Source organism: Anas platyrhynchos, chromosome 5, assembly GCF_047663525.1.
Source record: "Anas platyrhynchos isolate ZD024472 breed Pekin duck chromosome 5, IASCAAS_PekinDuck_T2T, whole genome shotgun sequence".
Classification (NCBI taxonomy): Eukaryota; Metazoa; Chordata; class Aves; order Anseriformes; family Anatidae; genus Anas; species Anas platyrhynchos.
The window spans coordinates 34,982,668-35,008,712 of record NC_092591.1 but is presented as its reverse complement, the minus strand read 5'-3'; the positions used below and the strand labels follow the sequence as shown (position 1 = coordinate 35,008,712).

General features: G+C 39.2%; 2 protein-coding genes across 5 annotated transcripts in view; one reads left to right on the top strand and one right to left on the bottom strand.

Moving 5' to 3' along the window:
* Window positions 1–568: 568 nt before the first annotated feature.
* On the bottom strand, window positions 569–25,220 carry TMEM62 (transmembrane protein 62). 3 transcript variants are annotated; one of them, XM_072038799.1, is made up of 15 exons: window positions 25,110–25,220; window positions 24,533–24,617; window positions 20,426–20,537; window positions 19,177–19,314; window positions 18,078–18,123; window positions 15,642–15,783; window positions 13,431–13,555; window positions 13,177–13,299; window positions 11,966–12,121; window positions 10,342–10,501; window positions 8,478–8,591; window positions 7,436–7,520; window positions 5,787–5,891; window positions 4,823–4,941; window positions 569–3,876 (listed from the first exon to the last, which is right to left on the bottom strand). In XM_072038799.1, exons 4-15 carry the CDS (start codon window positions 19,214–19,216, stop codon window positions 3,550–3,552), a joined length of 1,542 nt encoding a protein of 513 aa, XP_071894900.1. In that variant the 5' UTR covers window positions 19,217–19,314; window positions 20,426–20,537; window positions 24,533–24,617; window positions 25,110–25,220; the 3' UTR covers window positions 569–3,549. The 3 variants fall into 3 exon arrangements, with proteins under 3 accessions (XP_071894900.1, XP_071894901.1, XP_027313575.1); XM_072038800.1 differs by lacking the exon at window positions 25,110–25,220 and having other exon boundaries at window positions 24,546–24,617; XM_027457774.3 differs by lacking the exons at window positions 24,533–24,617; window positions 25,110–25,220 and adding an exon at window positions 22,034–22,301.
* Window positions 25,049–26,045, top strand: part of UBR1 (ubiquitin protein ligase E3 component n-recognin 1) — a 61,715-nt gene continuing 60,718 nt past the window's right edge. For both annotated transcript variants that reach the window (XM_027457769.3, XM_027457768.3), the window contains exon 1: window positions 25,049–25,453. In XM_027457769.3, coding sequence (XP_027313570.3) covers window positions 25,064–25,453 — 390 coding nt within the window. In that variant the 5' untranslated portion in view covers window positions 25,049–25,063. The remainder of the gene's footprint in view (window positions 25,454–26,045) is intronic.

The following is a 26,045-nucleotide window of genomic DNA, read 5'->3' as shown; positions in this document are numbered from 1 at the left end:
TTTATAGGAGACTGTTTGAGGGCAAATGGTGAACAGAAGTAGTAAGGTTTTTATAAGACACTGGTCTACCTTCTGCTCCCGCCTCTTCTGGGAATGGCTTCTTCTCCGTATCTGTGAGTACAGCACCCTCAGAGACCCTCTCTCCATCCCTACTCCCAGCTCTGGAAGATGGAGCCTTTCCTCTTCACCCCTACCCGGCCCTGCCCACTTTCTTTGCTTGCCAGGCTGGGGAAGGGGCCAAGGACCCCCACTGATGGGGGTAAAATCTGAACAGATGCCAACACAATGGTGTTTTCTTCTGGTTCTGGGGGTGACTGGGGGAGGGCAGGACGCTGTCTACTAATGCTCTTCCTACTGGGATGGTGCTGCCTTTATGCCCCACTACTACTTCAGAGTAGTTATCTACACAGCAACAGCAATCCCATTAGGAAGCTACATGGGCTGCAACCAGTACTTCAAACTGGAAGGGCCTGTTCTGTATCCTCAGGACAGGCAGCCTGAGCAAGCCTTCGGTGCCCTGCAGGCAGCTGTCTCCATTCTGGATATTTAAACCACTCCAGGAAGAAGCTATTTCCTCTTCGATTTTATTTTATTTGTTTTTTTTAAGACATGCCACAGAGACAGTAAGAAAAGCACATGGAAAAAGTGTCCTCCCCCATCCCTGCACATTCTACCAGTGATGGCCAAGAGCTTTTTATTGGAATCACTGGATCAGACAGGTCTTCATAATGACAGTTACAGGATATTATGCATGGCCATGACATTCCCCTAGGAACTTCCCTCCGTGGGTTTTGCCCAGATCTTAGAGCACTGGCAATGCATGTAAAATAATTGCCTTTCCCTATTTATATTACTCATTTCACAGCATTGTGTACATTGTTCACTGAAGAACAGAATTCCTTCATAAGCACATAGCATCATGAAGAACAATTATATATGCTTTTTATAAAACTTAAAACAAAAAACACATTAAACAAACAACAAAATGTATTTGAGAAGTATTCTCAGAACTCTTCCTTCCAAAAAGGAAAACCATTTCAAGTGCACTTTTAGAGTAGTTTCAAATGGGAATCAAGTATTTCAAGTCATCTTCTCCAAGCAGATTAAAAATCAAAAACAAAACAACCCAAACCTGCAGGGTATTTTAAGAGAAACCTTTATACTACAGAAGTTATTTCTTTCCCCACAGATCTTACTAATGTCTGCTGGCAACATATAACATATTTTAGTCTGATTCCATGATGTTCCTTGCTTTGCTCACTCAGTTTGTGTAGCTTTTATTTGTCCTCTTAACAAATAGCTTAAGAAAGGATACTCTTGATTTCAGAACACCTCCATATTCTTATGGGTAACCCCAACAGCCAAGAAGTACTATTTTAAAAAGAACTATATGCTAGAATTAATAAACGCCAAAGTAATTTTCTTCAAGTAAAAAATATAAACTCTTTTCATCCAGAATTCATCCATAAACTGGAATAACATGTCATAAACCATGCATAGCACATTTCATGCACTATGAAATTTTTCTTACACTAATGCTAATTGATGTAAAAGTTACAATACACATTATCTTCTCATGAGAAATGCAATATATCGGGGAGCAAAAGAGCTTAATTTCATGAGAGGACACAAACCAGGCAATTAATTGGGTCAACATAGGGCCTGTTATTCCTGGAATATCTCACTTTAGTCTACAACGTTGATTAGTGCCTTTTGAGCATCACAGGGCAACAGAGGAGCAAAGGTTTTTTTTTTTTTTTAATATAGAGTAGCTTGCAGATTTATTATAATAGCATCTATATGTGTGTCAGAGGTTATCACTCGTTCCCTTAAGTGAGTGGTGATGTGTTCTGCGAGATGGGCTATGTTATGAAACCCATATATATATGAAAACATAAATGCATAGAAATAAAATCTTAAGGGAAAGCTCAAATACTTTGTGATTTTTGTTATTCACAGTTAAAGTGGGCAACCACATGCTTTTATGAATAAGGACACCTGAATTAGAGGCTAACCCCAAGGCTTGTACTTTAAGAACTTCCAGTATTTAATTTATGCAAATGAGAGCTGTTACTCTTGATCCTATTATATTGTCAATCACTGAGGAATTGGAATTATGGAATAGAAAGATTGTCAGATTTTAAAACTAACAAAAGTCTTTGTTGTAAGTAGCATTTCCTTACAATTCAGTTTGCTCTTTTACTATTTTTACTGTTTCTAGTAGTCACTGTCTTTTCTAACATACCAAAAACAAGTTACTCCGTTTTCTTAATAAACCAAAAATAAGTTACTCTAAATTACACGAAGTACTTCTGATGTTCTACTCACAGCAGTCTTGTAAAGCAGGACAGAGTTCTCCTTACTTCACAGATAGGGAAACTGAGGCAGGAAGCTTAGCCATCACCTTAAGGTGTTGTTATATAACAAAGAGCTATTGTTAAAATTAGGGATTTCACATTTTACAAGAATATACTATTAAAAAATGGCATTTCCCCAGAAGAGTTGAGAAGAGGGGCAGAGATTTGTAATTACTGAAGAGCTCTTTTGGCTCTGGGTCATTAAGCTCTTCATAAATGTAACTGCTCTATCATTTTTAGACTTAGGAAAAAAACAGAAACAAAGAAATGAGTTTCCTAGGTCACTTGTCTGCGTATTTGACTGAGACCCAGAAATACAGTCCTGAGGCCCTAAACAAGGCACAATATAGCCATTAGATCACAGGATTCCTTCTGTCTCTCCCAGCCTTATAACTTTATCTTCATTCTTTGCTTTAAAGCTGAAGTCTGACTACACCTGGGAGTTGCAGCAACATTGATCATTCACAGTCCTTTCACTGGTCGGAAGTGGGAAAATTAGCACCTCAACAGTGGGAAAACAACTATTTCCTCGCAGAGAGGGAGTATGTTAATTAACCAGCACTCTCAGGATAAGGCTAACACCATGGCTCAGGTAAACATACACAGAAATACACATACAATCACCTAGTGGCCTGTAAACTGCTCATAAAAAGCATTATGAACTGAAAAAAAGAGTGTGTAAGCATATGACTTACTGGGAAGGCCACACAGCCCATCTGGTCTGGTCTTGTAGTTAAGTCTCATAGAAATATATGTAAATCTTGAAATCAAAAGCAAAGTTATGCATAAATCTTGGAGCTTCTTATCAAGATATATTCACATTTTTCCCAGCATTATAAAAATCACGAATGTTATGAATAAAAGTAAGTATTAAAGCAGTAATGAGCAAAGAATTCCATTAGTGATCCATACAGATCTACCTAGAGATTATTACACAATTTACTGTATCTTGTTTTAATGTATAACTGTATTATATAACATGTATTATACAGTATACTGCCTATGTATAATACAAGCATATAATACATATTGTTATACATTTACAATTTATTACACAGCTCTGTAGCGATGCAGGTGCAGCTTCAGATCTTACCACTTCACGGTTGGGCTGTATGGAATTCCAGCAACACAAAACTATAGGTCATGTCTTGACAGTTTTAAAGTTGACGTACTTGGACTACTGTATTGTATTTCAGGAGCTCTGACAGTTTTTCATTTCTACTATGTAAGTTCTGAGCTCAGATGTTTTAAGTGTCCAGGTTTTATAAATCAGAGCTGAGGTCAGCACCACCAGCCACGTTCTCATTGGGGAGAAGAAGAAAGCCAAGGTCCCATAGGTTCGCTGCAAGAAATAGCAGGAATAGACCTGCCAGGCCAGCAGGAGTGCCATTGCCAGATGAATAAGCACAGCCAAGAGGCGTTGGACATGATGGATATGAGAATGGAAACTGTGACCCTGGCACCGTAGCAACAGGCACCAGCACAGATAGGCCATCAATGGTATGTTGAAAAACAACATCTGAAAAGAAGAGTAGAGGAAAATAAGACAATGACCAAGCCAAATATCCTAGGCAACACACATCTGTGCATAGAAAAATAGACAAGCACATAAAACTGTCCCATTCTAAGGGCTGACTGCAGTTTCTATAGCTGGAATCTCAGGATGCACTTCTGGGACTCTGCATCTGATACAACTGGGTCTGCTTGTGCCTCAGTCTTGGGCCAAGTATTCCTGCTCACTCCTTTGCAGTGCATGGCACTGACATGCATCTGACCCTTCTTGGAGCTGGTTCAGGGAGCTTGACTTGGCAAAATACTAGCACAGTAAAAAAAAATGAAGGCCTCTGTGTGAGTTTAGCTCCCTGACACAGCTCACTGTGGTGTAAAACAAGTGTTAGCACTGGCACAAGGGAGGGACCCTGAAAGAGGCAACACTGACTCGCTCTGGATTAAATACGTCTTTCAGACTAATGGCCATAGGGAAAACCAGAAGGTAGCCAGGTCAGATTGGTGGGAAAACCAGACTCAAGTCTACTTATAGAGTGACACCTACTGATCCTAAGAACTATTGAGTGCGTGAGAGCTGCCCAGGACACTGAGTCCCTTTTGCTTAATCACTGAAACTTGTGTGCAAATACCGCCCCCCTCCCCCCAAAAAAAAAACAAAAACAAAAACACCACAGAGAGGAGTAAACCTGTAGAGATGGTCTCTAATCCAGGCATCCAGAGAGTCCAAAGCAGTATCAAACAGAGGAAAATAGAAGTTTGAGAAACCTATGCAAAACCTCCTTCTGTTCTGCAGTTTAAATTTGAAGATAGATTAGAAACAGCTTGCCATAGTCAGGCATGGCCTAATGCTGACTAATCATCTCTATTCTTCCAAAACTCCTTTATAAAAGTATAAAAAAAACAAACAAGAATTCCAGAAGTAAGCTGTTGGTCACTGTTTACCTCTAAATACACACCTGTAAAATCCCAACCACGTATGTCAGACTGCCCTGTAAGAAGAAACCACCAACAAAAATCCCAAAAGAAAAACAGGCCCCCAGCTGGCCATCTACCAGTTCACCTACAAACCATGGTCCTGAAAGAAAGGAAAACAAAACAGAACAACATCAGAAAATACAATATAGGCATGCCTATTTTTCACTAATCCTTAGTACAAAAGGCTTAACTGGGTAAAATTATTACTCTATTGCTTGTCTATAGTAATAAATCTTATCTTTCACTAACAACAATCTGAAGAACATTCTTGATGTGAATGAATCATGACCTCTTGGTATGGTCCATCAATGAGTTGTGAAAGGCAATGAAAATATTTTTGATTTCATATCAGTGACAATTTGTGACACCACAGATAATGTTTTCCTCATGAGAGAAGTGAAAACAGATCCTTTCAAATGCTGGCCCTTCCCCAGAATTAAAATAAAACTTCTGACAGTCAGAAACAGTTCCAGCTTGGCTCAGTTTACAAGTCAAAATGGGCAACCTGCACTATGGTATGCATACTATACTCACTTCCATGAAAGTAGCTATTTTAGTAACATATTATCAAGAATTTTAGACTATTTCTCCTCTGATATCAGAGCTGAGATGTATTAGTGACTTGTCAAATGAAACATACATTCTGTACGCTCATTTTATACCACTGTATCCTGTTCAGTAAGTGAAACCCGAACTAAACTCAAAAATACTCACTCTGTTCTCAGGGTAGTTTAATAACTTAATTCATTTTAGGATTTTAAGTCCATCTCTTAACAAGCAAACTTATTTTCTTTGGACATTAACTTCTGAAGTTCCACATCAATTTCATAACTTAAGTAGCTCTTCCCCATTCTCCAAGATGTCAGAAGTTTATTTTTCCATCAAAATCTGATGTGTACTTTAAAAATAGTAATGTTACGTCCTTCAGTACTCTAGGTTACTTACCCAGAATAGTGTATAAATTCAGAAGCAGAATTGAGTAATAGAAGATGTTTGTTTTACTGAAGACGTGAAGGGAAAATGAGGTCAGACTCAGTAGTCCTGGCTTTCCTAAACAGAGGCAACATTTCAGAAAAATAAACGTGATTCAGGTTGCAACACACATCATATTGGTCTTTCTAAACAAATCTGCACAAGTCACCCACTCAGTCTACTTAGAAATATAACAATTATATTTAGTATATCTACAGAAAAAATGCAGGGTAGTGCATTTCTATTACTGTGATAATTGGAAATAAAAAATTGGTAGAGTTAACAGTCTTTGTTAATAAGAGTAGAAAAAGCTGCCATTCTAAATGAGTAGTACACTTACTATATGCAAATAAAACTGCATGACATCTATATACGCAGAAAATAAAGTTAGCTAAAATGAAAACCATGCAGAAAGTTCAAATTAAATAAAAAATAAGATTTCAAAAACAGTAGATGTGCAAACCCAAAAAAAGCAGGTCAGCATGGACTAAATTAACTGGATATTCTTTGATTAGATCTGCTTGGTACTTGATGAAATCTGATAGAACCTCAGATAAAATGAAGACTAGATCTTAAAATACCAACATTTGACAAGAATGTCACACTAGCAAAAGATATCACAACCAATATTCGTCTAACCACAGCATGCAATTCATAGATCAGGGAAGGCTCCAAAGAGCCTTTCAAATGAAGCTGTTTTTTAGAAATTTACCTATTACATGGCTGCCCTTCTCACAAAGTATTGACTCCCAGAGGACATACTTGAACTTTGGAAATGAAGAGCTCTAAAATTTGTTTACTAATCTGTGCGACACTTTTCATGTTCTACAGAGACCTAGCTGATCATGAAGTGCTAGGTCTTTTCATTTTTAGCTGCCAAATCCCATAAATATAACTGCAAACTTTTTCTATGTGAGAAGTTGCTGTAGTTACCTCAGGATGCTACGTGACTATGGGTGTAAAGGAAGGGAAACATACTGACATGAATAGGAAGGGAGGTGGTTTCCAGAAAAATCTCATTAGTAAGGTGTGGTTCAAACAACTGTTTCAAGGATAAGCACTAGCAGCTTAACAGTATTAATTTTCAATTATCAGATTTATAATTAACAAAATATCAGGTTATGATAGAACTGATCTTAATTTTCATTTCAGAAAGACACAACCCTGCTCATGTTGTTTGCAAAGATCAGCAGAAATTGTTCTTGTAGCAGGAAATCTGTTTCTCTACTCAGGTGACAGCAATACAGACTGAATTGCACAACAGCTGTAGTGAAACAAGCACATTCACAAAGAACTGATAGAAAATAAACTACTCTTTTCCCAATGCATCAGATTCTTCAGTGAGAAAATGAAAGCTTTGGACTTCAATTGATTGATTTTTTTTTTTCCAACAGATATCTGAACAAGTTTTTAAACTCTTAATTGACTTTATTTGCTATATTGGAGGTTTTCTCAGAAAAAACAGCATCTTCAAAGAACCTAACCAAAACACACAGTACTGGATGCAAAATGCATATGGTGAAAATCTACAGTTATTTATATATTGTTAGCGTCCAGATAAATAGTGAATAGTTTTAGGGAAAATTAGATCTTCTAAAAAACAGATAGACATTGATTCATACCTCTGAGTGCTGGTTTTTGGAGGTATCTGAAAACAACGAGCAAGGCAATCTGAATCAGCACAATCAATCCAAACAGCACACGAGCCTGAAAGAAACAGTTTTTAACTCTTTGCCAATGCTGGAGTTTTTCCAGAGTCGACCCATGAGCATGCCTTTTGGACACTGTCAGAATGATACAGAGATTTCTAATGAAACACATATTCGAAACGTCTTGGTACCATTGCACTGAGGAGTAAAAGAAACTTAAGAGTTTCTAAAAGTTACTGGACTTGCATCTTACTGACTTGGAATGAGTTGGATGTGTGACAGCAACATAACCAAATCTTTCAAAAATGGTGCTTGTAAAACACATCCATTGAAGTAGTGTAAATACAATTCCTATATAAAACATTTTCTAAATACTGTCCTGTATAGAACTGCAGTTAGGACATTGGAGAGAATATAGTTCATTGATTAACAAAACCAACATAGTATTGTAATTAGCTCAGAATTACTATCTACAGTAATGTAGCCTTTATTATGTTATTCTATTCACCTTAATCATTATGACATTCCTTCTTTCCACGTACATATAACATGTCTGGATATAATCTGGAACTTACTGAATTAAATGGAAATTATGCCTTCCTCTTTGCTAGTTATAATGGCAGCAGCTGATGTGAGCTGATGTGAGACTGACATTCTTGCCAGTACGCACATTACAGAAGATCACGATGGAGTTTTCTTTAACCTAATGTTTTTCCATTATCTCCACTACCTTGTTTACCATTTCTTGCTTGTACAAAATGCATGTATACTTGTGCCTCAAAATGAACAACTGTTGAAACCACAGAAGGCAACTGCTTGCATGAACCACTGTGGCACATTCACATTTGAAGCATGCACCTTGAGAAAAGAAACTTGAAATACTTGTGAAGTTCCAACAACATCACATCTGATAAAAGCAAAGCACATTCAAATCTTGTAGGAATTTGGAAAATGCTTCCTGAAGTCTCTGGGGAAACCAGCACAGAATGACACATGTTTTGCTGAAAATACTTACTAGAACATAGTGGTCAGTAAGAAGAATAACAGATGGCAAAATGCCAAATCTAAGAGAAAGGTTTTCTTCCATAGAAAATATATGACCCCGTTTGCTAACTCTTCCTGAAGCATCCTAAATTGAGATGAGATAAGAAAGCAATTAGAAACCAGTAATGCCAACATAGCAGATATTAAATAACACAAAAGTCAAGTTAAAGTAGCTAGTTAACATCTACAAGTTTTCTAGAAAGATCTGATTAATATGGTAGTATGCCAGGCATGCACTTGGCAAATACTTCTACCTACACAACACTGATTATTGACAATCTGGTAATTTCAAGTAAATTTGTGATCATGATATTATACTCTGAAAGTGATGCATATGAGACCATTTCAGAGATTCAGTAGTTTGAAGGTGAGGGTTGGTGAGGCACTGGAACAGGTTGCCCAGGAAGCTGTGGATGCCCCATCTGTGGCATCCTTTGGGCAACCTGGTCTGGTGGGAGGTGTCCCTGCCCATGGCAGAGGGGTTGGAACAAGGTGACCTTTAAGGTCCTTTCTCACACGAACCAGTCTGTGATTCTATGATTCCAACTTGTGAAAGACAGTGACTATTGGCCACCACAAACACCTGCTTTGAGAAGGCTCAATTCTAGCTAATAACCTGTCTTAAAACATTTTAAAGCTTTGTTGTACTTAGTTTCAAGCATATTTGCTAGTTATAGTACAACTGACACAGTATCCTCAAAAACGCAATCCAGTAGGGCATTTTCACCCCCACTTGTTATGTTTTCTTTTCTGATTTCTTTTTTTATTTTTATTTGTTTTAAATTAAAAAAAAAAAAAAGAGTTTTTACATTTGTGCATGTATAACACTGATACCTTATCTCCCAGGACAAAATAAACTGTCTATTTATATTAAAGAATTTGGTATGTTTACTGTGATTACACCCAAAACAACAGCATTTAGACAATCCCAGAAACAATGTAAACTAATCAACTGTTCTTATTTTCTCTACAGGTAATCAATACAAGTTAAGACCTCCATCCTCCTCTCTTTCACAAAATTACTTGTTAACTGGATGTAATAGTGGCTTATGGCTGGAGAGGAGAGGAAATGAATTTTTTGGAAATTCCATTCAGTTATCTGAAAACAAGCACATATTTGCAAAGTATATTATTGCTATGCAGGCCTGTATAACAGTCTTCAAAAGTTACTCAGTTTTGTGCATGTATTTTCATCATCAAGTAAATTTGACTATAAAATCCATCTTTCCTAAATAAAGCATCACAGAAATCAGTAACAAGCTAGGAGACAGAATGCTGACAGCACAGAGAGGCCACAGGGGTCAGGAAGGAGAAAAGCATTATTGTCTTTGTCCTGTGAGAAATAATGCCTGGCTGGGTTCCACCAGGCAGGACAAATCTGACTTTTCCATTACTATTGTGCAAATGTGCAGAATGTTAGAACAGCCTGATTGGGTTCTTTGACAGCCACTTGAAGGGACAGAAAAAAAATCTGCTCCACAAACAGAAGCATAGACATACAAATGCTTTTTTCCCCGGCAACCTAATAGCAATTAGGTTTGATGTTCAGGGAAACAGAAACCATATTCAGTAGCAGCCTGTAAGGAAACATGAAAAGAAATTAAGCAAACAAAAATAGAAAAAGACAGCATTATCCCAATACTTTATTGATGTTTTAGTGCTCAGTAATCAGTCAATTTCATTTAATAAAAAATCGACTGGTTTTTATAATCAATCAGATGCATACGAAAGGAAGTCTGTTTCATGTATTTTGTTCCTAGCTATGCGATGCAGAAGGGTGATGGAGCACACATGACAACGTAGAGACTCACACACAATGCCAATGGGTATCTTACCTGGACAATCACATCTATTTGATGGGACCCTTCACTGTAGTTTTGCGGGTTCCACTTCAGCACGTAGAGAGGGCCAGATGCCTGATGAGCATTCCCCAAGTGAACTCCATCTATATAGACTTGGACAGAGGTAATAACAGCAGGAGAGAAGGCCAGAACTCTAAGGATTGAACAAACAGCAAAATAAACAGATTTGTTACAGGACTTGCAGATTTGTCATACTTTACTGAAGAGAAGTCCATAAAGATAATGATACCTTATACTTAAGAATCCAAAGGAGATAGAAGGGAAACTGGTAAAGCATCTGTAAGCAAAATGTAATATGCTAACTCTTTCTTACAACTAAGAAAAGAAGTTCTATAAGGTATTGTGCAAAAACAACAGGATAAAAAACTAGGCTGTTGAACAGAAAAATGGAGATCCCTGGGTCTCAGCAAAAATAATCTTAGAACTCTTGCTGTTGAAATGTTTGCTAACATTAGCCAGATGCATCGCCCTACACACATACAGATGAGCACTCAAATAGCTGGAGATTTCATTGAAAATTGCCAGTCTGAAGTCTTTTGTTGAATGGAATACCTTTTTTCTTTGCTGTTTTTGATTCTTTGTTAGTCAGAGTACATTACAAAGACCTTCCAGTCTTTGCAATGGAATTTATGAGAAACAGAGTGGAACGTAGGATTGGTATTACAGATTTGAGATACCAACAAACGTGGTATCACTTAACAGCACTTATACCAGAGAAACAGTGATACTAACATAATATATTGCACACCTGTCTTTCACTTCTGCTAATACAAAAGGTATTGGGGAGCACATCAGTCAAATGAAGGAGTCTTACTGTTATTGTGAACTATTCTACCAGTTCTTATATTAAATATAATCATGAGAAAATTCAGATAGTATACTAAATAGGAAACGGGAAAGTAGGCAGCCTTAGTAGGACACTACTTCCTGAACAGAGAAGTATGACAAAAGTTATTTTGAGTGTAATTCTATGTATTCAATATGCCTGTATATTTTATACCTATTGGTCTAATAACAAATATTAGGTATTGAAAAGTGCATAAAGATTTGGAACACAGAAGATATAAAAAGAAAAAGATAGAAATTAAAAAATTGAGACCTTTAAAACAAACAGGAAAACTGGTAGAGATAATATATAATATTTAATATCTAATATAAATTTTTGTAATATACCAGGGTTGTAAAACTGAAAACAGAAGAAAAGGATAAGAAATCTAAAGTGAACAGAAAAATACATAAACAAAATCCTGAAATAAAGGAAGGCAATGTGAACATGTGAAATTGATGAAACAGATTAAGTATTAATCAAACCCTACGAGCTTTGGCCACACAAAAAAAAAGGTTTCAGTGGAAATAACCACACAAACAAAACAAATAGCAATTAGTGCTATATATTCTGCTTTTATCACAGTTACAATACAAAGTGAGTTCTCAGGAACAATTTTACAGAGAAAAGCAGTTTCTGAGAATAATGGACATTTTTTAAGGCCTATGTTATCATATAAATATATATACACACCATGACCACAAAAAGACACCAACTATTAAAATATACTAAAATACTGTCAAATATTGTACAAATCAGATTACAGGGTACCTGATATGAGTGGAGTGAAGAATTTTTACTAGTGGTTCATGAGACGAACTGCTGTAAAGGCGGGATTTGGGATTGGTGATGAGAACTGCAGGCCATTCTTCAAAGGTAAGATCTGTGAAACTAAGGAGGTCATGATCAAATGCAAGGATTCGGTACCTACAAGGGAAGAACGATAATTTTGTTGATATAAGTATTGCATGTGTAGCTGATTCACATGCTTCTCAAGTTCCTAAACAGAATTTGTTTGATTTATTTTCCATCTATTCTCTTCTGTACTTGATCATATGTTGTCACAAATAGATTTCTACACAACTTTGATTTAACAGCAATTTTAGATTTATTTTATATTAAATAACAAGATTAGATTATATAAGTCTTAACAGTACTTAATCATCAACCAATTTAACATAATGATTCAAAGGAAGTTACTACAATTAAAATAGCAACTTAGTTAAGGATTTGAGAAGGGCAAGGTTCACACGACAGTTACTACATAGCTAAACAAACTTCAGCTGACTGCCATAGTAACTGCACAGATACTTACCTCTGATGAAGTTTACCCAATCATAGATCACTGAAGCACTACTCAGAATTGGAAATGCCAAGGTCTGTTGAATTTTGCATATGATTCAGATGAATGTTATGTTAAAGTATTCAAATAATGTCCATTTCTGCAGTGTAAGGGCAAGTACACCAGTCACGGACAAAGACCCGTGTGCTTTCTCCTGTACACACGAGTATCTTTCGTTGCATTACTGCAGAACAAAAGCTAATATACTACCATACATCCCACATAGAATTATATGCTTTTTCACGTGCTGCTAAGGTAACAACAGAGGTAGATTGTTTTTATTTCTAGAATTCCAACAGCTAGTTCAGAGCATGGCACTTTGAATTGTTGATGCTAAATTTTATCAGTGTTTGCCTACTTTGAATAATAAATACATATTAGATGGCATGTTTAGATGCTATCTTTTTAGTTTATAAATATCAAGAATGAATCAAGACATTAGTTTGAGTAATTTATTAGCTGTTGCTATCAGGAAAAAGATTCCCAAAATTACATAGAGATATTTTTCAAAAACATTAATAGTAATAATTGGATAGATAGACATAATGCTTTCTTGAGATTCTCCAAACAGCATAAAAGGGAATTAAAGTAGGACCAGGTAGGTTCCACATAATAATTTCTTCACAAAGGATTTGCTTACCTCCTATTATCCATCCAGTCTCCCAGTTCCAGTTCCAGAGTGCCACCACGGTGTTGACTGTGCAAGGCTGGCATCAGCCCACCCATTGTATGGAGATGTCCACATAAATAAGCTGTGGCAGAACTAATAAAAGAAAATAAGAATTGTGATTATTTGGGTGGGGAGGAAATGCCACTGCAGAAAAACCTATGAAGTGACCAACATATGTGAAGAGAAGCAAGAAACATACTTTACACTAAAAAAAAAAATCTTACCTCATTAATGTTCGTATTCCTGGGGCTGGGGAGATGATTGTTGAGGTGGGATAGTGGCCAAACCAGATAGTATGATTGCTGTAGAGGCTTTCTGTTGCCATCATGGACAGCTCTTGCATTTGACTCTGAAAAAAACAGGTGTTTGGAAAAAAACACACAAAAACAGAACAAAAAGACAACTATTTACCATTTAGGTTACTTAGAAAGAACAGCAGAAGAAATGCAGGAAGAAACTAACAAAGAATGCAATTAATCTGTTATCTATAGAGAACACCCACATTTGCTTCAACAAACTGCACTGTTAACTGTACCCTAAAAATCTATGTTGGAAAAAAATGAAAAGATACTCAAATGTCCTGCAATTGATCAGAAGAAAGGTGGGATATAAAGACCAACTTTGGTAAATTATATTTTTATCTTTCCTACTGCTTGTTTATATAATCCAAGAAGATACACTTGAGATGATTTTACAAATATATTTACCTTGCAATTACTCCCCTATTATCTCCTGACTTGCTTAACAGCCTTTTTTAGGCATGACAGATCCCAGAACCGCACACCTTACGATTCAGTCATTTAACTGCAGGAACTATGATACTGAATCTTGAAAATATTACTCAGCCATTGCTGTTAATGTTAACCAAAAATAACACTTCACACATCAGGTAGAATTTATTTTGCATTTGTTTGAATTCCAGTCTTTTTGACATCAACCAGTTCAGAGAGACTTCTAATACCAGTAAGATCTCAAAGACTTAACAGAGGAGGCATGAAAACTAAAGCCAAAGAACATAAATCTACTCCTTCACCATTTTGGAAATCATCTTCTAGTATAAACCAGAGAAGAATCAACATACTATTCTCCTTCCTACCTGAAAAGCAATGCTGTAATGCATGGATAAAGGAAACAGAAATAAAAGCTATATTAAAAACAAGGATTTGGTATAACATTCTGAGTTACTGCAACAGGTTTATGAAGTGAAATTAATATTTCACTTGCCTTTATGAATTTGGACTTCAAGGATGTTTTTACATGAGGTATCTATTAGAAACCCAAGCTATACAATCAAATTAATGATATAAATGCTGTTTATTTTTCAAATTCCTGGCAGAGGTTTAAACCTTAATACAGTTCCAAGTACCTACTGCCCCATGGCTACCTTTTCTCTTTACCTTCAGATTTGTGCAAAAATCTGCAACTTATATTCTCTGGACTCCTGCTGCTGGTTAATTAGCAAGCAAAGGCTTGATTTATTGCGGCCAAGAACTGGAGCTCCACACTGAACTGCACTTCTCTCCTTGAGAGTTTGTCTGCAAAGTTACTACACCCTACAGACATGCCTATGAATTACAGTAAACAATGAGAACACTACCATACTTGGCACTCCTACATCATCTTTCATCTAATTATCACCAAGTACTTTACAAACATTTAATTAAATGTTGAGTCTCCTTTAGACAAGATTAGAAGAACATTTTACTTATCATTGAGGCAGTTACCACAGGCAGAATATGACACCTGTTTACCAGAACACAATTACTATGCAATACTTCAGGAGAGTATCCCTAGAACAACAAATGTACGAGCAAACTGCAACAAAAATCAAAAGGGGAGCAAAATGTTACCTAAACTGATATTTGATTTAAAGATCAGGCTTAGTGTTATTATTTAAAAAAAAAAAAAAAAAACAAACAAAAAACAAAACAAACATCAGAAAAACAGTAATCTTTACAGTCTTGGAAGATCAGGATCTCACTTCCTTAAATGATGTATTTCTTTTATCAGTGGAATAACATGGAATATAATGCTATGAGTTAGTGCAACTCTCTCATCTGCAAACATTAATAGAAAACAGGTGTGAAATAGGATTTTTTTTAAAAAGCTTTACAGCATATAAAGAACTTATTAATAAGCTTGTCTAAACGTTAAGAATCTACTGGCAGTACCCTATAAAACAAAAACCTAATTCAACATTTTTATACTGGATTATTTCTTGACAGAAAACACTGAAACTCTACATGTTAAGAGAAACATTCATTTTTCTAAACAAAAACTTCATGTGCGTATTAACTTTAAAACATAGCAACTCTTTCAGATAAGCACAAATCTTTCAGACAATTTTTCTTTGTAAAAGACAAGAACACAAACAAACAGATTCATACACTATAGAAGCACCATAGCAAAACAGAATGCTAAGATTTCTGAAATACCATATTTAAAATCCCAAAGAAATTGTAGGGTCTCTTTGGGCCTGGGCTGAGTGTGGCATCCACACAGATGAATGAATAGTTCCCAAAAGAGGTGGTGTGGATATAATGGAAAGAGCCATCTTTGCGCCAGGCAGAGTATTTCCTGAAAAAAAATAAAATGAAAATATCACTGTTAGAGAAGCTTGCAGCAATGACAAAGATGACATGTACAAAACATGCAAGACTTCTTGCATTAGATCTAACCCCATTACTTCAAAGTCTCCTCTTAAAAATCAATGGCACTGAAAAGCCTGTACTTCAAAGAAGATGCATTATACTTCTAATGCCCTAAAGACCCTTTCACAATGTTTATTTTTGCAAATTAACGTTACTTTTAAGAACATCAAGAACTTTAAGAGAACTGGAAACTCAGTACCATAATCCTAAGATTTCAGTCTTGAATCCCACTTAAATTATGTACAATAGTTGAATTATCCTCTGCTCATGCTGTGGAAATAAAATAGGAACCAGTGGTTTTGTGTAAAAACATTGTATTCTGATACAAAAACTACTGCCTTCTTTAATTTTACTACATAATGAACAGCAGGATGGGGAGTTGAACAACTGTTTTCCCTAGCCTATATTTTCACCTCTGCAAGCAACAGTGTTCTGGGGTGTGCAGCAAAGAATGACCAATTTGTTCGTGTATCACATAGAGGCAAGCAGACATTGATTTTCTGTTGTTCAGACAAAAAAATATATATTTTTTTGACTGTTTAACATCATGTGGTGTTGGAGAAGAAAAGGCTTTCACAGAACTCCATTTCACTCTGCCATCTCCCTTCTCTGTCCTTAGAGTGTGGCACATTAAGAGAATTTTTAGGTAATCTTTGTATTTTATTCATGCATAGGATTAAATATGCATTGAAATAAAATTGTTAAGACAGTTCTACCTTTTAATAACACTTAATAGCTTTTGAAGATTCTTAGAGCCTTTCTTCAGTCCTAGATACTAAGTATGATAAGCCTCTAATGAGTTTCTTTTATCTTATGATGACTACAGTGAAGCAAAAACCATAATGAGAATACATTGGTTTTGCAACAGATTTAAATAAGCAAAGACTTGTTATCCTCACATTTGCACTCAAATTCTTATGGTGAAATTTCATTTTCTCTCTAAGGAAAATCCCTTTTGCTAGCACTGCATCTTTAGTGTGGACTAGAGGAAGGTGATCCATAGATCCTTCCAAACAGTAAAGATGTTGAGGCCAAATCCCAGCAGCAGCACTTCAGGGATGATCCTGCAGATTTACTAATGCTACATCTTCCCATGTGATTCACTATGGCTTCTGATAGCAGCCTTAAATTAAATAGACCGGAGTATTGATAGATACTACACTGCTATGTTGCCACAATTGCGGCAAAAGATACAGGGACGTGCACTGAACTAGCCCATGCAAAAGCTTCATTAGTGCCACACATTCCTCCCTTCATGGTAAATCCACATCTGAATTCCATGTTCTCCTGCAAGTAAAGCTATTGTAGGATACCATCTCCGTGAATTTATGGGAAAATAATCTGCTCCTACTGGGCCATGAGGCAAATTGGTGAACCATCTGAAACTGAAACTCTGCTGTTATTGTAGATTTAATAAGCTAAAAGCCTGAATTCAAGGAGAATTTTGATTTTTGATTTTTAAGTCCTCCCCCAATTCTAAAGAGTGAAAACTAAATGTGCCATCAGAATTAGTAGACAAGATTTTATTTAGAGGTGTCAAGGGCAGGAAAAACCGAGGAACTAAACATGAGTCACAGGTGAGGCTACCTACACAATGTACAAAAAAAAAAAGAGCCAAATGACAAGGTGAAAGCTTCCTGATCATTTATCATTAAATCTCCAATGAGATATTAAGTATTTAAGTTCCTCAGATTTAAAATTCCTCAGAAGATTTGTCCACCCATCATACTTTGTATCCTTGCATCTCTATTTCTACTTCGGTTTTTCTAAAAAATCACAAATCACTCAGATGTGAAGAAATGGCTCAGATAAAATTTAGACCCATATGAAGTGAAAAGCCCTTGAGCGTACAGAAAGAACCAAAAAATGTGTTTTGTTGCTTTTTCTTTTTTTTTTTTCATCTGAGGATGAAAAGACTCTTAAAAAAAATATTAGTTTTACATAAATGTCAAAATTGTACACATAATGTGCAGAACATTTCCTAGACATAGGGATACTTACAACACATGCAATTACAAAACATACAGGGATAAGAAGCCTGAGAAAAGAATTCTTTATTCTCTGAATCTATCCTACTCTACTAATTGGCAATGGGAACAGCAAATATGGTCATGGCTGTAAAAAAGTCAGTGAGAAAGCATTTGTGACAACTGAAAACAGAATATTGTTTAGCAATTTTGACCTTCAATAATAAAAGGCCACGTGTGGTAAATAAAGTACCTGTAGTAATTCTGAACACTATCCAGGTGTGGAATGTTGAATGAATCTGTAAGGGAGAGAAAAAGGAAATGAAGATACTTTCAGATCAAATTGAGTAATTTGTATTTTTATGTCCTGATGTTGAGATAAGTGTCTCAGCAGAAAACGGCAAGCTATATTAAAAAAAAAAGCATAATTGGTAAGCAGACTATCCAGGTGTGCAGTGAAAACATTACATACTTCATGCAGCTGACCTAAAAGTGTGAATAGTTTTCTCCTTCAAGTTTCATTTCAAGAACAGAATTGTTGTTGAGATGTAAATTGTTATTTAGTGGCTAAGATCTAGACACGTGACTACAGTTTGGCCACAAACCTTTTCTGCAGCTTTTCAAGTTCAGTGGGTTATATAGAGACCTAACTCATCCAGGGAAAATAAAGTTGCAATATCATCAGACTAGCATATGTTAAAGAATAGTTGTACTGTACACATCTCTGCTATGGCTGGTAACAGAAAACTTCTAGGGAAAGGGGATTAAGTATTATGGGCTATATATGACAAAGGATGTACTCCTCACCCACCACCCCAGTACTAGGCTTTCTAGTTTCACCTTTCCTGTATAAAGCAGCTGTTACAAGGTTATTAGCTTGTGCTTAAATGTTTAGAATGACAACACACAAACTTCCCTGAGTTCTTTCTACTAAAAAGAAATTGATTTTATTTCAACTGCTGAGCATGTGCTACTTTTTAAACTGAAACTGTTGGAGGAGGTCTGTGAGAAGTAAATTAAAACCATTTCTTCAGTAGGATAAGGTTACAGGTTGCCCTTGCATTGAAAGATGGGGCATACAAACTCATGACTAACATCTGAAGCTACATTCTACCACTCACCATGCAAAGCAATAAACGAAGAGTCTTACTGCCCTCTTACCAGAAGTTCAGTAAGTGCCTGTAAACAAATGTGCCCTTGGTGGAGCAGATACTTGGATGGCAAGTCTTTCTACTGACTCATAACCACCACTAATATGCTAGCGACTTCTAACAATTTACCTCCATATTATAACTTACTTAAATGATCTCTATAATCACAGGAAAGGAAAAGATGTTTCATTTCCTTCTTACCATGATTGCCTTTGATGTCTATCCACTTGGTTTTTTCCATGACCCTTGATCTCTTCAGAATTGACTGGTAAGTTTTCCATTCGACTTCTACCTGCTCAGATCCCAGTTTATCTTTTGTCTTAGCATCTGTCAAGTCACCTGCAAGCGTACAACAGAGATATGTAACAAGAGGCCTATGCAGTTCTCACAAATGCTGTAACTAGTCAAGAATGCAATCCAAGCTTCCTAGTGTAAGGCCGCAGGCCTCCTGTGTACAGTCTGGACATTCCTGTCATCTGGTTACTGTAAGGGTAAATGCCTTCTAATGAAAGTACAGGAGGCTATTCAAGTGTCTATCACACGTGTCACTACAGCACTTTTACTGATGCCAAGCTAAAAGATGCACTCCTTCTACTTGAAAATTCTAGTCATAGACTTTAACTTCACACCTTCTGTATTCCCTTAAGCTCCAACTGGAGTTCAAACCATTCTCAGTTAGTCCATATCATAACGCCTTCCTGCAGAGTTAGTTAGAAGATGAATGCTAACTATTTCTGAGCTCTTAACTTCAAAAGCAAGCAGCAGATAAAGAACTGTAGAAACAGAAGAAGTCCAAACCTAGCACAAAAAAAATCTAAAACCTCATGTATAGCAACAGCTCAAAGGTCTTTCGATTTGCTTGCCAAAACTTAATTGATTTCAGTAACAGTAGCAAGGTATCAAATGAAACAGCAAGGTTTATTTCACCTGTCTTGGTATAACGTGTTCAAACAGAAACCGTCAGTAAAGTCTTATGTTGATTCACAGCTCTTTTCTACACAAAAAAACACAAGTTGTTCTGATACAGAATACCTGAGAGATAAACTGACTCTTAATGACTAATCAGAGAGACTGCTCACTTCTCTAACTTCACATGCAAAGGATGACATAGAATCACTACTAGGAAAGAAGATAACTACTAATCACAACCAAGGTTTAGTGACAAATATGGGGAGAAAACAATAGCTATATTCCATGATTATATCTCAGTTATACATAATATTCTAAATTCACCACCGAATTCAAGATAATTAAGCAAAAACTAACCCCATTACATTTACAAGTTAATCTCTTCTGCTGCTATCAATCTACTTTCACCTGCACTTCTACTTCCACTGCTTAAGATACCTTATAACTTTAAGGCTCTATTTTGAGATCAGAAAACTTTGCTTTTTTTGCTCTTCCTTTGGCAACACATTCAAGAGGAAAATGACACTTCTTAAATGCTTACCTGTTGCTAGAACAAGTGCTGGCTGAATTACATCAATTGTTTCAGAACAGAATTTTTCAAAGTCAGTAGCACGTTTGGGATCCCGAAATCTACTTATATGAATATCTGACACCTGGAAAAGAGAGAAAAATGACACCTTGTCCCAAACAGCAGTTTACTGCTGCCCATTATTGTCTAGAATGCCTATTAGGTACTATGTAAGAAAAGCATTTTTCCTACAACAAAGGTGAAAGAGCCCTTAATATAAGGTTATAGTACAGAGATGGTAATTTAGTTCACATTCAGAGGAGATGTTCCTGTGGATGAGAGGAAAAACACGGCAGGAACTGCTTGGGGAAGAACTTGATCCCATGGCCTAGGCTAGACCTGTTGAGTCACCAGGGAGCTCGAAGCCTGTTTCCCACAACATAATCTGGCACAATGTTGGATTTAGTGCTTGATTAACTTCCAAGTTAGGTCAATGATAAAGCAGCTGTTAAAGGGCATGTCTGAAAGAGAACAGAGCCACTTGAAAGTAAAGCCAAGTCTCAAATTAGCTGTGCTGTGACCTATCCTTGGGAGAACTCCACTGGATGTAACTTAACCAGAGAGAAGATGGCAAGAGGAGTACGGAGCTGGGCATGCTGCTTGTCAGTATAGCTCTGGAGCTGTTATACGCTGCCATAGTTGACTCTTTAAGATTAAAAACTCAAAACAGAGGCTTTATCTACCTTAATTCAAGCATGCCTCTCATTTTGAAATCTGTTCTGCAGTAAAGATAAGCCTTAAGTCACTTAAGGAAAAATTACTGGAAATAGAAAATACACAGCAATTGGAGAGAACAAAAGGACTAATAATACACCGGCTTACACGCTGAGTGGTGCCTGCGGCTAATACATGTAGAGAAAGTGCTCTTGAGTTTTAGAACAGAAGGGAAATAGCAGAAGCAGCCTATTTGTTAGAAGGAGCTGCACAGCAACTTCTGTGACATCTCAGCAGTCAATTGCCTGCAAATATGTAAAGGCTTATGATTAGTTATACACTAAGTGCTCGAGGAATGCTGTGGGGAGCAGAGTCAGGCAGGAGCCCACAGAAGCACCCAGGTGTGACAGTTCACTTCCAAGACCATGCCAGATTAACAAGTATCTCACATCCAACCTGGAAACAAGGCTATGTGTGTGTAAAACCAACCAGGCATCACTCGTGTACTGGTCCAGCACGTCTTGATGCTAAAAACAAGAAACCACGTGTAATATTTTCTCCATCACAACTTTCCTGAACTTTGGAAGAGGAGAGCGGCAAGCTGGATTTCCTAGTAAAACATTATATAATGCAGGGTAGGGTACTGATGCAATATAGGAGATAACGCAGCAATTAGGAGAGCTTTAATAACCACATACACCTTACCTCTCGGGCAGCCTAGCAGGCTGGCCGGACACCTGTGGGACAGCAGCGGGGCGGAGGTGCCGCAGCTCCTGCTCAAACCGAGCCCAAATCGAGCCGTGCCAAGCCCAGCCGAGCCCCTCACAGCTCGGGGGGCTCGGGCAGCGCCCTCCACCACCACAGAGCCCCCTCAGCGCGGCGCCCCCCGCCCCGCCGAGCCGTTACCCGCCCCCGCTGCCCGCTCACCTGCACTGCCCACAGCAGGTTGGCCACCTCCGCGCCGGGAGCCGGCTGAGGGGCTCGGGGACGCCGCCGTCCCACCGGAGCCGGGCGCGGAGCCCCCGCGGGCGCGTACCAGTCGAGCAGAAGCGCGGCGGCGGCGGCTGCCAGCAGCGCGGCGGCCACCCTCAGCATCCCGCCGCCGCCGCCTCAGGCGGCCTCCGCTGCCCGCCGCCGGGCAGCGCCGCTGGCTTCAGCACTTCCGCCGCCCGTCGGGCCGCCCCTGCCGCGCCTCTATGGTTGGCTGGGAGGACCCGTGCCGGCCCCCTCTGTGGGGGGAGCTGCCCGCTTCCTCCCGGGGTTTGCCGGATTTGGTGTTTTTAAGGGGAATTCCGCCCGCCGGCGGGGCTGTCGCCGCAGGGACGATAGAAGCGCAAGGAGAGGAGATGGGTGGCTCGTCCCGCTGCCCACCCAGCCCCGCACACCGACACTCTCTCTTGGCTTTCTGTCACCGCGCAGAAAGCTGACTGACTTCTTTTGCTCCTGACTTAAAAATTCATTTTAGGGCCTTTAGGAGCCTTTTTTAGGGCCTTTTTTTTTCCACATACACCATGTTAAACCTTGCCAGGGCAACTACACGGTTTCGTAATTGCTAATTCACTCTTTGCTCTTTCACTAACTGTCTGCGTTTGCTGTTTTCTTTTTGCCAACAGTCTTACCAGGAATTTAGCTGAAAAAGCTTCTGCCACATCAGTTTGCTATTTAATGTAGCATTACAAACTTTTCAGACTTAGAACTTTCTACTTTGGTATTACTTTTCATTACCCTGACACTCCTCATTAATTTCTTTTAGGACAAAGATTTAATTTCTTAGCATTGATCAAAGAAAACAAAACACCAAGCTTTATTAACATATTACACCCTTTTCCAGATGTTCTTGCTAAATTTGCTCTTTTGTGGAACTTAATACATATATATATTTAGTTGTTTTTGTTTGTTGGTAGGTGGATCCCACCTTGTTTGTCTGTGTAATGCATCTCAACCCTCCAGACATCAACTTGTAACCCAAGAGTTAGCAATCGGTCCTCCTGGTAATCTTCCTACTTTGCTCAGTTTCTTCCTGAAGCTCTACCATTTTATTTCAGCTCTAGCAAACAGGAGTGCCAAGCTTCAGCATTCTCTCTATTACAACTTATCTGAATTCCCATTTTGTTCTTATTCCCTCTATTATTTTAGTATCCGTTGAGATTTTACTGTTTTGTGCCATTTCTGCCTGTGTATTAGTGTAAACTTGTTATTTCAAAGGTTTATTGTCACTTAGTTTGCTGTCTCCTACCTAGCATAAGTAAATTCCAGGTCTTCCTCTTTTTTTTTTTTTGTTTAAAAGTCTATAGTCTTGTTCATCTAAAGCAGGTGGTTTATATTAGCATAACTTCTTCTAAAAGTCTCATAGTTAAACAAAATTGTAACAATAGTTCAGCTAAAAGATGCAGCCACACAAGATGTTTGCCTCACAGCAGAGGGGACTGCCGGCAGTCCTCTTGCTGCTTCAGCTTGTTTGTTGCTATCTTGGCATCACAGCCTTGCTTCTCTTGCTGGACTACATCAGAAACTTGATTATACAATTGCTGGTGTTGATACTAAAACATGAGGAGGACTCTTCAAAATCCATAGCAGTTGCAGTCTAAACTTGGCTGTTGCACAAACAGCACTGCTGGTTACCAGTCAGCTGTGCTGTCAGATAGGGTTGGGTACAAATTTGCAATACATTCAAAGAAAAAGAGATGAAGCTCTGTATTGATTTTTAATTGGCTCATTGGCAATGAGTAAAGCTACAAAATTCAGTCAGTTTTTCATATTCTGTGGCTAATGCTGACACAGATACAATATATACACAGTAATTCTAAGTGACAGATTTCAGTAAGATAAATAAATGTGCAGTGACTTCTCATAATTACTCCCAAGATTTCTATACACCATGTTAATTCTTCAGTTTACTTTAAATCTGCTCTGTTCAAGACATCTAATTCAAATTGGGCTCCTCTATTGGCCTTCCCCAGGTACAATAACATAATTGTTACTAAATTAATATTACTTTATGCCATTTTCATGTACGTTTTCCTAGTTGTTTGACTCTTTTTGGTATAGAAGACTGACCACCTATGTGTCACCTGCTTTGTCAGTGGAATGTACAAAGGAGAATTGGTAAGACTGCTTCATCCGCAATTTATATATCTTTGAAATCATAAGTACTTAACAGACTTTCTGGCAAACAAAGATTCAAGACTATGTTTTCTTGAATCTTTCTCATCTGGTAGCATGATACAATTTTGCTAAAACGTGCCCTAACATATGGTTGTTCTCGTCATGCCCCTTCAATCTGCTGCTGACTGTATTTTAGAGCATTTCAATAAAAAATGGGTATGAAGCTACCATGGAAAGGTACAATTATGTGTTCCTACGACATAAGAAAAGCTTTGGGAGTATCTCTGGCCCGATGCACTGAGGAAAATCTAACAAATATACCTGAAATGTTCACCTGAAAATGTTATGCCATCCGCAGCGGTATTTGAAGAATGTGCGAGTTGCTTGGAGGCTTGAAGCGGTAAGGCTGTAATGAAATAAGGTAGTTTTCTTCAGAACAGAAATACTAGGCATTCAATAGGTTGTTAGTGTGTATGCCTGTAGGGTCCAAAGCCATGGCTATTTGCCTATTTTTTTTCTGCAGCCCCAGAAAGGTACAAACAGGGGAACGTGCAACTGAATTGTTTTGTGGCAATCTGGAAAACGTCCAGCAGCGCTTAGGTCAGCTCTGTCACATACGGGTCAAGTCCCTAAATGCCCTCATCTTGTCAGAGAAGCAAATCCGGAGTACACTGAACAGTTATAATACACTGTAACAGGAAGGTGGGGAGGAAAAATTTTGATTTTGGAACAAGGTATGTGTCTAGAGATACTGAGGTCTCCTACACTTGTGTGAGAGAGTTTGTAAAATGTTGCTTTTCTGTAGCCCAAACGGGTGACCTTAGTCTGCTGAAGTAAGAAGAACCTACCCAAATGTATTTTAAGGGAGCATTAAAATTACTAAAACCGTTCTCCTCACAGTGCCGACAGATCCAGATCGGCCTCCCGCGGCAGGAAGCAGGCTCCCCGCCTCGCCTCGCCTCACGGCGCCCCCCGGGCTCCCTCCTGCCGGGCACCTCCTGGCCCCGGGGCAGTGCCGGGCCGGGCCCGGTGCCGCGGCGCTTGCGCAGGGAGCGGGCGGCGCCTGCGCGGCGCAGCCGAGCCGCGGTGAGGGGCGGGCGGCGAAGCGGGCCCGGGGGCGGCGGAAGCTTGAGGCGGGCGGCGGCGGCCGCGTCTTTCGCTCCCAAGATGGCGGACGGAGGCGACGGAGGGCCGGCAGCGGCGGGCGGCCGCGGCCCCGCGCAGCCCCAGGAGCGGGTCTCGGTGAGGCGGCTGCCCGGCGCGGTTCCCCCTGCCCCCGCTCGGGGGCAGCCCGTGCCCTGCCCGCCCCGCCGCTCGCTGCGGCTGCCCCGGTGGCTTCCGGCCGCGGGGGAGAAGCGGAGCGGGCCGGGAGGCGCCGTTGTGCGGCGGCACCTGCCGGGGGGCGGCCGCGTAACGGCGGCGGGGAGCGGGGCGGGAGGGCCGCGGCCTGCCCCGGCTCGGCCCCGGGGAGAGGAGGGCTCGCCGCCGGCTCGGGTCGCGGTTTGGCCCGGCGGGGGTTATCCCAGGGCTAACTGTGAGGAAGCCTCGGGGCTTTCCGGTGTCCCGCAGACGTTTTGGGGTGTGCGTGTGCCTCCTGCCCGTAGCCCGGGGGGGGTGCGTGGTTAAAGGCTGCGGAGCAACCGAATAAACGGCCGGTGTGGGGCGGTGGGAGTGGAGCGACAGAAAGGGAAGAGGGGAAGGGGTGTGGGTGCAGGCAGCGAGTTGTTTCTGTGCTGAATAAAACCATCCCCTCTCTTCTCCGTGAATTGCTTTAATCGTGGATTTAGCGTTCGCTGAGCGCTTCTCAGTGTTGATCTGTCTGGAGGTAGTAGGT